This window comes from Syngnathus floridae, chromosome 11 (genome assembly GCF_059516105.1).
Source record: "Syngnathus floridae isolate MCC-2025c chromosome 11, RoL_Sflo_1.0, whole genome shotgun sequence".
NCBI lineage: Eukaryota > Metazoa > Chordata > Actinopteri > Syngnathiformes > Syngnathidae > Syngnathus > Syngnathus floridae.
In genome coordinates, this window is record NC_142423.1 from 6563358 (window position 1) to 6578193 (window position 14836).

Sequence of the window (14836 nt, forward strand, 5' to 3'; positions counted from 1 at the left end):
TACAAATTTGGAAGACTTTGTGAGCAGTTACAGTCATATTATTCATGTGCAGCAGGTCTTGAACGGGCAGCTCAAGAGTCCGCAAGCAAACAAGACTGAGCTGCTGCCCAACTTACTACCGCCCACATACTGTAGGTGTGATAAAGTCAGTAGCAGCTGCAAAAATAGAGAAATATTAAACAACATCTTTTGATACCTCACCAGCACAACTGGCTCGAGAAGTATTCGAGTGCTGCATCGAGCTTTACAGGATAGAACTCTGAGCAGATATTGATGAACATATGATTTTAAACCAGATGTTCTGGTATCAATGACAAACACAAAAACAAAGTGGCTGCTAAAAATGTTCTCTTATTCGAAAACTTTCTAATGTGATTTTCCTATTGACCTCCAAATCCTAATCAAAACAAAAGCGCTCACCTTTGTGGTTGACGAAGGTAATCAGACAAGCAATCTACGATACACAAAGACTAGTTCCTCCCGTGGCTCACCAGAACAAAACAAGGGTACAGGTACCTCATGCTTCTGTCCTGACCTCTCCACTTCATCTGCGAAAGTTGCTCTATCGAATTTCTCAGAAACAGGCACCAGAAGAACTGAATGACCGGGCCTCCCATTAGTGTTTTGCTTGACATCATTGACAATGAAATGTGCTTGGAATGATTAAATGCCATCTTTGAGATTTTCATATCCTTGCTATAAAGGTTAAACAATAACTTCCATTAAAAAGTGTCTTCTAATTAAGGCTAAAACCCATCAAACTCAATATATCACACACAATTTTTTTTTTCTTCAATCATAGCTACATTTACACACGTGTGGAAATACAAGGAAACGGCTAAAGTGATTCTTTAGAAGTTAGACTTGAATGTAATTTTCCAAAGGTTGGTTAAAATAAAATCCTCGCCAGATGTCATTGAAGAGTAAATTATGGGTAACTCATGTGCATGTAATGTAAATGCTAGTTGAGGTGACGGAGAACTGCTTAGCATATTAGCAACCAGCCAAGTAGACTACAATTGTAGCGTGGTCATTTGCATTGCTGCTAATAAAACGAAAATATCATCAGACGCCATATTGGATGCTCTGGAGGCCGGCGGTGAAGAAAAAAAGATTTTTTTTTTTTTTTATCTTTCCAGACATTGAACGACATTGTGTGAATGTTGCATGATGTGAGTGACTAACTTTCTGGTTGACATAGTAGGGGTCCAAATCCTCTAGCGGTGTGGCCACCAAGCCATTTGGAATATCGCCATAGATGAGGGGCAGGCTCTTGCCAGCCTCCAAGTCCCGGTTGGGCTTGGGCTCATTGTCGTCTGACGTGTCGCGATGACTGCTGTCCGACCGGGGCTTGGCTGGTTTCTTGTTCTTCTCTTCATTGATGCGCTTCTCGATATTAGCGAGCGACTCCGGGGTAAACTTCTTGAAGCTGTCAGGTCCTGGGGGTGCAAGAATGGGTGCGGCCATGTTTTCATCCTGCAGCTAGTTCTTCTTTATTTGTTTTCCATAGCAGGCATCCAGCTCTGAAAGACAAAAGCATTTATGAATAAGAGAAAATATTTATTTTTACATGTTTGCTTAACTCGTGACCCTGAATGGGAGACACAGCAGAAAATGGATGGAAAATTCTTTTACACTCCGCAAGCTGCTTAAATTGCTCGGCTTTCTTCCACACGCCGAACAAATGCAATGTTACAGACGTGAAATTCAATAAGCAAGAAGGAAGTCCACGGGCGGATTGATCCAACAATTCAGTACCATCACCTCAGCACTACCCAGAAGAGGAATGAACTGCGCTTGAAGTAACCCAACCTCGCTCAACCTCCAAGTATCCTTCCACCCATTGATCTACTTTCAAGGTGATTGCAAGTGGGATGCAGAAGCACGGCCGTGTCACTGTACAAGACTGTGGAAGAGTGGAACACTCATCAATACACTCATGAGTCCACAGGACAACACGTCACAATGCAATTTGAGCGGGGCATTTTTTGATTACAACCTGGGCAGACACACTCCACAATGAATCATCAATAATAAGCAATCTCAAACAAAATGTATTAAGAGTCAAGTGGGTCGGAGACGAGGAAAAAAAAAAATTGCTGAGTCTCGTTTGTCTCCCAAAAAGCTTGTCGATGTTCAGTGAGCCGCTGTGTCCTTTGTGCAGGGAAAGACGCACGCACATACACACACACACACACGCGCGCGCACACGCACACAGCACTGTCTGCATCCCATCATCTGACACAAAGCCGCTTCATTCCTCTTCCTCCGTTTGTCTAATTACCTGACATCTGATTGGAGTTGGTTGGATTTGGTCAAAAGAGGAAGAGGAGCCACAGTTACTTTGATTAGTGAGACACACGCACACACGGCTTGCAATATAAAACGCTGATCTGTCATCCCCTGCAGTCATTTCTTATTGCTGCTACCACCAAAATGCGAGCAGTGAAGGGCAATCTTAATTCAAGATGTAGACTTGAGGTTTGTATAATTAAAGTTGATTTTGCATTCCATAAATTCAAGTAATTTCAAGTTGAATTTGACATAACAATAATGAGAAAAGTTATTCTCTTCTCATGAAAAGATTGAGAACATGGTTTGAGTGCTTGTGACTTTTGTACATTCCAGATATTGCATTGTTATATACAATGGTAGTGTAAATTTTGAACAAGCATAGGCCTTAAAATTCCAAAGTCAACCAACAATTTGTGGAAAATTTGCCTCTTCCTTTTTTAATGGGCCGTACGGTATAATGTTGTATTGAGGAGTCTGACATTGGTTTCAATGTGGGCCGTCTTTCAACCGCAAAATTGAGACTAAATAAATAACGCCTCTGCTGTTGCAACCAGATACTGCACTGAATTTGGCCTAATTTTTTTTCAAGGGGAAGTCAAGTACAACATTTTCCACATAATATGTTTTACGTGGCCCCCACTAGTCTAAACACTGAATTCTATTGAATATTGATTAGTATAATTAATATGAGCCCTTGGGCATTGTGTTGGCATTTTCAGTCAAAAGCAAGAGGCAATATAAGGCAAAATGGCCGCCCTGCGAGATGGATAAAAATGGGTGGATTTTTTTTTTTTTTTTTTTTGCTTAATTCATATTCAGCAAACACCATATTATCCAGAATAACATGTCTGGGCACTTAGAACATATTAATGGACAGAATATTTTTGACTTGACTTTGGCTTTAAGGCCCAATTAATCACCTATTAAATCCAGACAGATGATAAAATTCAGCAGAATGACGAAATTGATTAATCGAATACAGCCCAAGTTTTTGTTTTGTTTTTTACATTCTGTTATTAAAAGTGATCAATGTTTCTTTCTCCTTTTACGACTTTTAGGACTGTAAAGATTTTAAACCTGTTGAAATGAGATCAAATCGACAGGCAGACCAGTGTCCCCTAACAGATTGTGTTTGACCTTGGAGGTTCTACCGAATGCATTAAATAAAGTAAACCCACAATTATAATAGCTTCCACAACATTCCCTCATTAGTAAATAATTCGATAATAACCAACGGGACCAAAGGAGTTCATCATTCATTTCTGTCACCCCCGCTCCTCCAGAAATGCACTTTTTCAAGTATTGCACTGCTGTATCTTACTTAAAATCTAATAGGCCTGTGTCCAGCCTCACTGATGAGAATGGCTGCCAAATAATAAAGGCCTCAAATAACCTCCCATACACACTCACCTATGTGTGCAATTTCATTCATGCACTGATCAAAAGATGAGTTCAGAGCATCCACCAAAATAAATGCGCTAATGTCAGAATATATATGACGCGACGCTTTCGCCCTTCTTCTCATCATTAAGATGTATCCAAAATCATGTAAGAGACATTCGGTAGCAGCAAAGTGTCGTACAGCCAAAGTCTAAAATGACCTACTGCAGTATGGAACAGTATATTGCTGCTATGGGACCACATTAACTCATATAGGGCACCGATTATATCCTGACAACTCAAAGCAGCCCAAATCAGCAGAACTCGGTCCATACCGCAGAGAGCATACATTTATAAATAATCCTCCTCTGGGCTATTTACCACACCCCAATGGAGCACACGAGGGGGGAATGAACAAAAGGGGGTGCCACCGCGAGTATTCCCAAAGTAAAGACGCATCTTTTAGGGGGGACAATGGTGCAAAGATGGGGGTGATGAGATGCATCAAAAGGAAAAAAAAATCATGATGGAAAGGCATCGTCAGAAATGGAAACAAGATAGTCGCTGCGGCCACTGGGAGAAGTTTGATCACACTTTGTATCTGCGTATGCTGTGTGGACCAGTCTCATGTCTTTCCGAACATGCAAGGCCAACACCCCAAACAAACATGCTGACTCTCGCTTTACCGACTTAAAAAAAATAGATCACCAGCAAACGCACGTTCAGATTAGCGACATTCGTGTCATTATTGTCCAAAGCAGAGTTTGGCGAGCCCGCGCCATCCCTCCGTGGGAGACAGGAAGGATGCTGAGAGGGGGAGCGTTCTGCGGCAACGGGATGCAGTCAGTGGCCAAAGTAGGACTGCGACCCGCGCGGCGACCGAACGATGACACAAAGCGCTAAAACAGCTTGACTACTTACTTTCCCGCGCCTCAACAAGAATCCGCACGGCGTTCGTAGGAATGCAGGTGTAGAAAAGAGTGCGGAGCAACTGCGGTTGTCGCCATATTGCTGCTGCCGATGCTCAAGCCGCAGCTGCTATCTTGGCTCGGCGTGCGCGCGGCTGCCCTGCATAATTGATGACTCTGGGCAAATTGTTAGGGAGTGTCGGCAAATGCCTGCAGTCTCAACAGCGAATGGAAGACCGCAGCAACGCAGGTGATACAAGTTATAAATGCGCTGGACAGCCTGGGCGCTGTCGGCAACGCTCAACGGAAAGATCAATTTGGTTCAAGCGCAGCCCTCATAACGAGACTTGAAAATTTAAGGATTAGAGTCAAATGTTCTATCACCAAGCACGAGCGTTACAAGGTTGCACCTCCCTGGATCAATGCAAGGAGAAATCCCGTACAATGAAGACTCCGCATTACCTCGGGGCGATGTCCCACCAGGTGGCGCTGTCGGTCGTATAATATGCATTTTCTATTTAATACAGTGTCCAACCCAATGTCAGATGGGATTACCAGTTCACCTTTGACGATAAGGGCTATAGAAAATGGAGGAAAACAGAAATGAAAATGCATAATAATGATAGGCATCATCCTCATCATCATAATAATAATCATTGCATTATGAATTATCTTATGGAACACGGATACATGGGAGAACATAGAGACTGAGCTCTGATTGAGCAACAAAAATCCAACATGGAAGTATGGAGTAAAAACAAATCCTATAAATGGAGAAATATTGTTGGGAATAAATGAATACAATTTTAGGGAACCAATATTACGCATACATAGGCTTATACCGATTTTGGTGGTGTCTTTTCTGGGGCTGAAATGGCGTTTTACTGATTTCAACGGGGAAAGCTGATATGAATGACTTGAGTGATGAGCAACGGGGAAAGCTGATATGAATGACTTGAGTGACGAGCGTGTTCAAATCAAACTCGTATGTCAATGTCACCCATTCACCCATCACTAAAGTCAAGTTTGACCTCGCCGGCAACTTACGGTTATTGTTTTATGAGCTCGTCTGCTCTCTAGCGGCCATTGATCGCACTACAGCTTAAAAGTTGACGCTTGGCAAATGAGCTTCCGGTTGTAGTATTGGCAGTAATATTAGAATATATTAGATATTAAATATAGTGTCGGTTGCTTCAATGTAGAACAAACGAATAGACAGCCAGTAATTCTTTCATACTGTAAGCAAACTGTAGCAGTGAAAATGAACATTGCACAATTAGTTAGTGAGTTAATTTATTTTCTTTTGAAATGTCACAGGCATTTGCGACATTGAAGACGGTGTCCAACTTAACTTGTGCAGCTATCTTTTGACAGCCAAGACTGCATGGTCACAGATTGGTTCCAAATGTCTTTTCTGATGACATTTTGTACTTTAGTCGTCAGAGTATTATGTGTGCCCTTGAACCTGCTGGAAGCCGTGGGCTTGTACAAACTCTACAAACATGTCGCTCCGTTTTGCCTGTATCATGTCTCCAAGCTGTACAACAAGAAGATGCACGAAAGGAAGAAGGAGCTGTTCGCCTGCCTGTCTGAGTTCAAGCAACCCGGACAGCAGCTCACCATTTTGGAGGTCGGCTGCGGCACCGGCTCCAATTTCAGATTTTACCCGGCTGGTTGCAAGGCAAGGCAGCTTTACAACATAGCTCAATGTGCTTGCTTCACATAATTCAAGATACAACATTTAAAGCCATATACTGTACAATAATAATAATAATAATAATAATAATAATAATAATAATAATCCAAGCCATTTAAAAGAAAATTTGGGAGAAATTGAAGAATTTAAGACATTTGAAAGCAAAAGGTAGCTCACGAAAGAACGCACAGTGCAAGAACAAGGTTTTAGAAATGTTGATTATAGAAAGGCTTTAAGACCTTGATCATAGGTATGGGGGAAACGTTTTTTTAATTTAATTTAATTTAATTTAAAAGCATTCCCACATAAATTCTCTTGACAGCTTATTCTATTTGTGCGCGGCATAACAGCTAAATGCTGATTCATCATGTTTTGCTTTGAGCTCTGGGCGTCACTAATTGACCTGAGTATGCTGACCTTACAACCCTACCGTGTTTATTTGTAAAAAATGTTTTCAATGTATTCAGAACCTAAACCATTCAGTGACTTATTCACCAGTAGCAGGATTTTAAATCCATTCTACAGCTGACTGGAATAATATGTTCTGATCTCTTTGTGCCAGGTGATCTGCACGGACAACAACGTGCACTATGTGAAGTACCTGCAAAGGAACATGCTCGAGAACCCCCACATCACGTATGAGAAATTCGTGGAGGTCTCAGCGGAGGACATGCGCTCGTTTGAGGATGGGTGCGTGGATGTGGTGGTGTGCACGTTGGTGCTCTGCTCAGTGGACAATGTCTCGCAAAGTCTGAGGGAGGTGCGTCGCATTCTGAGGCCTGTAAGTCGTGTTTCTCGAATAGAATGTCTCTTTAAAAAAATTTTTTAAATCCAACAATGTTCAGATAAATGTTTAACACCAACCGAAATTCTCCTTGCAGCGTGGAGGCTTCTTTTTTCTCGAGCATGTCGTCGCAGAGCCGTCGACGTGGACGTATTTCTTCCAGCACGTCCTGAAGCCTGTATGCTACTACATTGGTGATGGATGTCAGGTCACCCGGGCAACATGGACACATCTGGAATCTGCCGGCTTCTCTGACCTCAAACTAAGACATATGAAAGCGCCACTCATCTTCAACAAACCACACATCATGGGTTATGGAGTAAAATAGATTTATGGCCCACTCACCTGACACTTGAGGCCATCTCTGGTCCATAGTGCTGATCGCCAAGGCACTTCTGATGCTCATTTTATTTTTTGAGTCAAGGGATTCAAAGCACATTTCATTTTTAATAGGAACTCTGCTCATTAATTTGTTCTAACACAGGTCTTGAAAAAGTATCTTTTGTTGGAGCGTATCCCAGCTCACTTGCAGAACACCCATAGGTTAAGAAGAATTTAAAATCTCACAATGAACTATTTAAAGTCTTGATGAACCTCACGCGAATGTTTTGGAAATGTTGGAGAAAATGTTTCGTTTTGAAATGCAACAGCAGAAGACGATTTAAAAAAATCTGGTGCTTAACATTATCGACACTAGCCAACTCGACTTCAGAAAGTTCCTGGTTACAATGCTCAGAATTTGGATTTTGCTGAAAGAGAGTGGCTCAGTGTCAAAAGAGATTGTTTTATCGTTGCACCAATATGCGTGCGTCATAATGCTTTTATTTTGAAGGCGCCCAAAGCACCTCAATGGCGGCCTGTTAACGTCATACAATAGTGGGAGTAACAGTGGTGCAACAGCGCTCTCTTGTGGTAGACTACGTGAAGCGCATCAAACATTTTCAGGCGATTACTTCGTGCGTATAATCTTCCTACGAGGCGTGTTTTCTTTCGTTTCCAGAAAGAAGTCTGACCGGGATTGTCGAGTCCTACCAAATATGAGTTATTTTCTCCTAAAAGCGTGCAGGCTCCTTTGCTTGTTGTTGACTTTGCCTTTGCGTCTGGCGAAGACACTTGGTTTACTCGCCGCCTACAAACGCCTTTTTCCACTGCTAGTCTACAACATCACAATTTCATACAACAACAAAATGCACCGCATGAAGAGAGAGCTCTTCCGGAACGTGCACGGCTTTGCAAACAGCGACGGTTCGCTCCGTCTGCTTGAGATAGGTAGCGGCACCGGGGCAAACTTTCAGTTTTACCCGTATGGGTGTACAGTGCTGTGCGTGGACCCCAACCCTCACTTCGAGACTTACTTGAAGAAGAGCATGGACGAAAATAAGCACCTGACATATGAGGCCTTTCTGGTTGCCTCTGCCGAGGACATGATGGAGCTGGATGACGAGTCTGTGGACGTTGTTGTATGTACGTTGGTGCTGTGTTCTGTCAAAGACGTGAAGATGGTTCTTCGAGAGGTTCGGCGTGTGCTGAAAACTGTGAGTGTCCTCATATGAGGGCTTGATTAAAAAAAAAAAAAAAGGACATTAGTTTGACTTTGCATTTTTGTCATACAAAAACACAAATCATGACTTTAATAGACAAAGCAGGTATGCAGGCCTGCCTACACGATACATATGCATGTTTAAAATGCAATTATTCATTACATTTTAAATATTGTATACAATTCATCTGCATGTTGCAAAGGGAGGCTGTGGATGCATGGCGACCTGCCCCTTGATGCACAAACCATAATATGGGCATGCTATGAATACAACATGGACACAAATGTGTGGCCATAAAAGAGATGTGACCCAATTAGCACAATTAACAAGAAAAATATTTCTGACTGCCCTCCACACACAAGGCTAGGCTTCATTTCATTTGTTGATGGACTAAATTTTGTTTGTAGAAGTGGAGTCCTCCTTATACCTATACATAGATCATGACAGGAGTGGGAAACATCTTCAATGTAACCAAATGCTGGGGGACCATGCAAGCACAATTTCCACACACTGAGCAAAATTAATTCAAACAATCGAACCAACTCTGATGAATTAAATGTATAAACACTAACACTGTATTTGTCTTCTAGGGTGGAGCCTTCTATTTTATGGAACATGTGGTGTCAAAGCCCTCAACATGGACATACTGCCTCCAATATATAATCGACCCTTTGTGGTTCTATATCGGAGATGGGTGTAGCGTTACAAGAGCGACCTGGGAAGAGCTGGAGTCAGCTGGCTTTTCTGAGCTCCACCTCAAACACTTTGAGGCGCCAGTGACTTTAATGATACGGCCTCATATTATGGGCTATTCCATCAAGTAAAATTTTAGACAGACTGTTCTCATCAGTCTAATGATATAAATCAATTAACATAATGCTGAGCACTTGATCCAACATACAATTCATAACAATTTGACTCAATTTATATTAATATACTTTTTTTGTTGTAGGAAAAAGTTGCCTATGCCTCGCTGAGACGTTCACTCATGCCAAAAAATGATGAGCAAAAATAGAGTGAAAATATATATTATTTACTTACATCATCAGCAACATTTCATACACGGTTCCACAAGGCCGCCCTTTCCACCATGAAATAACATATTACCCTGACACTGTGCAATATTTTGTCCAGATTGTCTCAGAATGAACAATCACACTGTAATTCTGTTACCCTTTATATCCCTTTGCACAAAGTATGAAAATTGTAACATTTCCTTATTGGGAATAAGAGAAATTTCTGTGTGGCAAACGTGTTCACATAGAACTAATACAGTCGATTCTGTAAATGCTGCTGGTAGACCTAAAAAAACACCAAACAGCATTTTTTTTTTTTTAAACAAGAACATTTAGAAATTGAGAGTCAAAAGGTAAAAAGCTCATCATTTCAAACCTCCCAGTTTAAAAAATATACACAACTATAAATGTTATAGCATTAGTAAATAAAAAAAATAGCTGGAAAAAAAGTCCAAATTCTTTTTGTTTAGATATATGTCTATATCATTGTTACATTGAGCGGAGTAAAACGATTGTGGATGTCAACCTGAAGCGTTCCCAGAAACACGACGGTGTCCAAAAAAGCTGAGAGCTGTTCCCGCTAGCACACGAGTCTCTGCACTTGCACTCTTTACCCTGTTTTGACGCAATAAAGTTCCTTTAAGCTTTTCAGTTCCTCTATCAGGGTTTTGTTTTGGTTCTCGAGCACCGCCACTCGATTCTCAAGGCATTTGACATATTCCTTTTTCTTCCGCCGACATTCCCGGGCCGCTTCCCTGTGACGAGAAACGGGGCAAAGTGGTGAGAAAAGCAGTCACCAAATGTATTTTTCACCATTCCGCTATAAGATAAAGATACTGCGATGCAATCACCTGTTTTTCGCGAGTCTTATTTCCCTCTTCATCGTCGGATCTTCACTTTTGCTCTGAGGCAATCCCAGAGACGAAGCCATAACTAAGGCCTGGGACAGAGAGCCCGATGTCGGCGTTGAACGAATTTGATACGTCTGTACTTCTCCCCCTGCATCTTAGAAAAAGAGCACAATGACTGTGGTCATTTGTGTAATGGCTTTGGATCAGGTCACATTTTTGGGGTGCAGAGAGGGGGAAAAAACCCCGAAAAGAAATCATCTCTCACCCTGTACAACCACCTGGTTACTTGGTACCAATATCTGCTGGCCGTCAGGGGTCTGAGCATACTGAAGGATTGTGGTGCCCTGCTGGCCTCCAGTCGGGTTGGCCATGGCAACCTGAAGCTCCTGGATTCCATCGGGGCCTGGATTTGTCAGCTGGATGTTTCCATTTGGAGTTACGGTGACTGGAATAAGCGGAGGAAATTTTGGCTCAAAATCATGTCGGAGCCCATTTGTTGGATGTGCGTGGAGTAGAGGAGCATTGCGTACTGTACTGGCCGGTGGTGGTCTGATATATGGGTGCGGGGATGGTGACGCCCGTCACTCCCGTGGTTGTCGAGCTGTCCTTGCCCTCACTGTGTGGGACACCCTCGGATGAAAGCTCATTCAGGATTTTCCTATAAAACAAACAAAAAAGGCATTAAGTCGCTTTGACCTCGAACCGATGGTGTTTTGAGTAAGCTTTTGGTTTCCTCACCTGTACGACGGTCGCCTGGCCAGAAGCTCTCTGGTCTTTTGTGGTGTGGTTCCACTTTCTGATGAATCCTGTGAATCCTCACTATCTGAACCCTTTACCATGAAAGTGTGGCAAATAATTAGCACTAAGAATCATAAAAAGACCGATGATCTGATTGAGAGTAGTGCCGTGCAATTACGATATACAGTACATCGTTGTGCGAAAGAAAAAACGCAATTGTATAATATGAGACTAAATCATTTGGATTAGGACCCAATTGATTAATTTATAGTAGGCCAAAAAGAGGAAACCGTGGTTTGGTTTGGTCTACATCTTAAAGACAGAGTAGCAACAAAGTACCCAAGTTATATGAAAACCACAAAGTGATGAAAAGGGGGGGAAAAAACTATCAAAACCGCAAAGTGATGAAAAGGAGGGAAAACCCTTTTAACAGTTGTTTCACATAAGAGCTTGTTTTCTATCTCAGTCTGTCAAAAGAAAACAAAATATAAAAGAGCAAATGACTTAAGAGGTTTCATTTTGTCACAAGCTGATGAATTTGTGTTCCTGAAACTCGTTTATTCATTATTGGTTAAAATCTTTATTTACTTAATCTGATGTATCTTGAGTAATTTTCATTTGTTTTCTAAATAAAATGTTGTGTCTTATTTTAATATTTGTTTTATAAATAATGAGGAAATACAAGAAAACGCGCCATTTATTTTCTTTAAATTGAAGTAAAAATACTACTTTGGGCTGTATACTATTATCGGGATAACGTTATTCATATCGCACAGCACTACTTGAAAGTTGCCACTGGTCTGACCTGTGAAGCCTGCGTCTGCGGGGCCTGAATGACCGACGACTGTGGAGACTGGATCACTCCTTGAACCTGTAGCTGGCCCCCTGGCAGCTGGACGAGGGTCACAGGAGAACCACCAAGTGACATCTACAAGAATAAAAACAAACACACACACCTCCTTCAAAACCCAATTGCTAACCTTGACACTTTGTTCAAATGTGGTGATGAAACTCAAGTCTGCCAATGAACCAGGATAATGTTTCAGAATATTAGTGTGCCGTAAGGTTCAATTAGCAACACTAATGTATTTGGCATCTCTGCCTGCAAACAAAGGGAAATGAGGAAGAGGTGAGATATTGAGTAAGATCGAGAAAGCAAAGAATATGCAATTGAGTCAGCAAAGTCAGAAGCATATCACGTTTCTGAGAAACATGGCAGACGGAAACCAGAAACACGGAAATGATTTTTCCCTTTAGAGTAGAAGACCCCCACTAGTCTAAATACAATATTCTGACTAATATTGCATTTGTGGAATAAGAATTAAGCAGAAAAAAATCAATCTTGCATACATGAAAATGAATTTGTTATTTAACTTTATAATTTCTGATGTGCAGAATTTATGGAGTTTGGTCTCAGTTTTACATTGACTCACCCCACCATACCTTGCTAACCTCCTACACTTCTATGTTAAACATTGAATATACTTTTTTTTTTCCTGTCACGTTTCACTCAGCATTGTTTTAGCATTCTATTGTGTTTACTATTTTTATTTTAATATTATTATATAGATGTATTTGTGTTTTTTGTATCCCTGATGTTTACTTAAAACACTTTGTATGCAGCTGTGAATGTTTTTAAAGTGCTTTATGAATAGAGCAAAATCTCCACTCACTTCAAAGCATGACAAAGTATAAATTACAATTTTTACAATTTAATAACCAAATTTGGGGAGAAACAAGATGGATGGATTATGAGCTATTTGTCTTTTTAGGGCAATAACATTAGAGTGCTACAATACTCTTGGCTCAAAAAAAAAAAAAATTATGCTGTTCTATTTTCAGATTTAATAAAAGCAACAGTAGAGGCAGTATTTTTCCGATTTGGCACGAGGACAATTTTCCAGCCACTAAAATATGGTTTGAGTATTGGCAGGCTTTTTTTTGGCTATCAATCAGATTTTGTTCAAATGATTAAGTTGATGGATTCATCGTTTTGACCCACAAGCGTGACTTCCTCTTGCGGTATTGTCGTTAGTCGCTTTTGAAATTTTCAACTCGATCATTATTAAATCGGAAGTAGGCCCCGCACTCTGTGACGTCCTTAAACAAACCCCATTCCTTCCCCGCATCGCAAGTTGCTGTGTTTAACATTTTTAAAAAAGTGGACAACTCCAACTGAAAGAAACGTTGGTGAAATAGCCTTGTAGGTGCTTTTGGTTTTGCAAAGGCATCTAGTTTGCCTTGTTGGTTGCAAAAAAAAAACCTAAGAAAACAAAACAATGACAAAAAGCGGATGTTGACTCTTTGCAGCGCTCAACTGTACAGTTTGGGGGGCATGCGTGAGCCAAGTGCCGCCACTGTGCTTCACAGCATGGACGAACTTGTGTAAGTCTCTGGTGAGCGAATGTGTGCAACTCTTGTCACTGGCATTCGGTTGGCCGCGTCAAGAGACGTCAGCGACACGGGGGAGCCATTTAAGCGAACTCCACCTCACCTTCGTGAGGCGCGAACAGGAGTTAAACGAAGCAACAGCCGCCATTACGACCACGGCGGAGCAGGCGGCTACCTCGAACGCAACAGTCGGGGACAAACTTACCTTTCAAAGGCCGCCGTACAGCTCCCGATCACGGCGTGGGCTTGGGAGAACTCGTATTTAGACTTTCACGTAACAAATACTGAGGAAAGTTATTCCGCGGGTTTGGTGAAAAACCTTTGGAACTCAAATTTAGAAATACACCGGGAGCTGTCGGATACAGTAGGCTAGTATCCAGCCCGAAAATGTTCACAAAATATCTATGATCGATAGTGTCCGACAGAAAAAAAACCTGACGTCATAAATTTAGGCCTCGTACGGCAGAGTCTCTGTGACAAAGTACGTCACAGAGGATGGGGCACGTCACCCCGCCTTCCGCCCGCCTCCTCTTCTTGTTCTTGTGGTTGAACAGCAGCTCACGTCCATTCGGCTGCGCTAGCGCCTCTCTGGATGAAGTCGTCACTACACATGTCTTATGTCAACATAACACCATTGTTTCACCAAGTAAGCAAGGCATAATCATATTATGGGTTTTATTTCTTTCATTATAATTTGTTTTAATTTTCGTTTTGATTTTTGTTGATTAAATCCAGTTACATTTCGTATAGAAACGCTTTGTTTTGGTTTGGTTTATTTTAATATTAATTTTTGTTTTTTTAAATATATGGAGTATTTATGAGGTGTAATGTAAAAAATGTCACCAAGTATTGTGTAGTTAAGTATACTACAATTCTTAAATGACTACTTGCGCTATACATTTCTTGTATAATTTTAGTAAGCCTTTTTTTTATTTCTTTGATATTAAATATTTTTAAATGTCCTAAATGTACATGTTTTGCCTTTGAATTAGTCCCTCATATTGTAGGGGCGGTGTGGTGCGATGCCTTTGAGATGCATGTGACCCAGCAAACATGCTTTATTTTGCTGTACTAAAATAAAGTGAAATGCACATCAAACACCTGTGGTGAATTTTGCCCTTTAGCTGTTTGATGGGAGACTAACAAATTGTGCAAATGAGATCATCTGATGCACTTCTGGAAATGATCCTGTTACATCAAATACAAATGTAGGAGTGCACGCAAGTGCAAACCACT

General features: G+C 41.2%; 4 protein-coding genes across 7 annotated transcripts in view; 2 read left to right on the plus strand and 2 right to left on the minus strand.

Annotated features, from left to right (window-relative positions):
- scn8ab (sodium channel, voltage gated, type VIII, alpha subunit b) overlaps positions 1 to 8632 on the minus strand; it is a 34932-nt gene extending 26300 nt beyond the window's left edge. For 2 of the 3 annotated variants that reach the window (XM_088389760.1, XM_088389759.1), the window contains exons 1-2: positions 4597 to 5016; positions 1186 to 1523 (exon numbers count right to left, since the gene is read on the minus strand). In XM_088389760.1, coding sequence (XP_088245886.1) covers positions 1186 to 1467 — 282 coding nt within the window. In that variant the 5' untranslated portion in view covers positions 1468 to 1523; positions 4597 to 5016. Of the gene's footprint in view, positions 1 to 1185; positions 1524 to 4596; positions 5017 to 7143; positions 7326 to 7408 lie in introns of those variants that run through there. The other variant, XM_088389762.1, reaches the window with a different exon arrangement.
- On the plus strand, positions 5884 to 7661 carry LOC148390641 (thiol S-methyltransferase TMT1A-like). The gene is made up of 3 exons (XM_088389774.1): positions 5884 to 6264; positions 6842 to 7060; positions 7161 to 7661. The coding sequence occupies exons 1-3, from the start codon at positions 5968 to 5970 to the stop codon at positions 7389 to 7391; spliced, it is 747 nt and encodes a 248-aa protein (XP_088245900.1). The 5' UTR covers positions 5884 to 5967; the 3' UTR covers positions 7392 to 7661.
- On the plus strand, positions 7436 to 10268 carry LOC148390642 (thiol S-methyltransferase TMT1A-like). Its single transcript, XM_088389775.1, has 2 exons — positions 7436 to 8598; positions 9195 to 10268. The coding sequence occupies exons 1-2, from the start codon at positions 8101 to 8103 to the stop codon at positions 9426 to 9428; spliced, it is 732 nt and encodes a 243-aa protein (XP_088245901.1). The 5' UTR covers positions 7436 to 8100; the 3' UTR covers positions 9429 to 10268.
- Positions 9617 to 14115, minus strand: atf1 (activating transcription factor 1). 2 transcript variants are annotated; one of them, XM_088389772.1, is made up of 7 exons: positions 13806 to 14115; positions 12015 to 12137; positions 11210 to 11301; positions 11002 to 11129; positions 10737 to 10916; positions 10472 to 10625; positions 9617 to 10375 (listed from the first exon to the last, which is right to left on the minus strand). In XM_088389772.1, exons 2-7 carry the CDS (start codon positions 12135 to 12137, stop codon positions 10231 to 10233), a joined length of 822 nt encoding a protein of 273 aa, XP_088245898.1. In that variant the 5' UTR covers positions 13806 to 14115; the 3' UTR covers positions 9617 to 10230. The 2 variants fall into 2 exon arrangements, with proteins under 2 accessions (XP_088245898.1, XP_088245899.1); XM_088389773.1 differs by having other exon boundaries at positions 10472 to 10619; positions 13806 to 14113.
- Between the last annotated feature and the right edge of the window lie 721 nt (positions 14116 to 14836).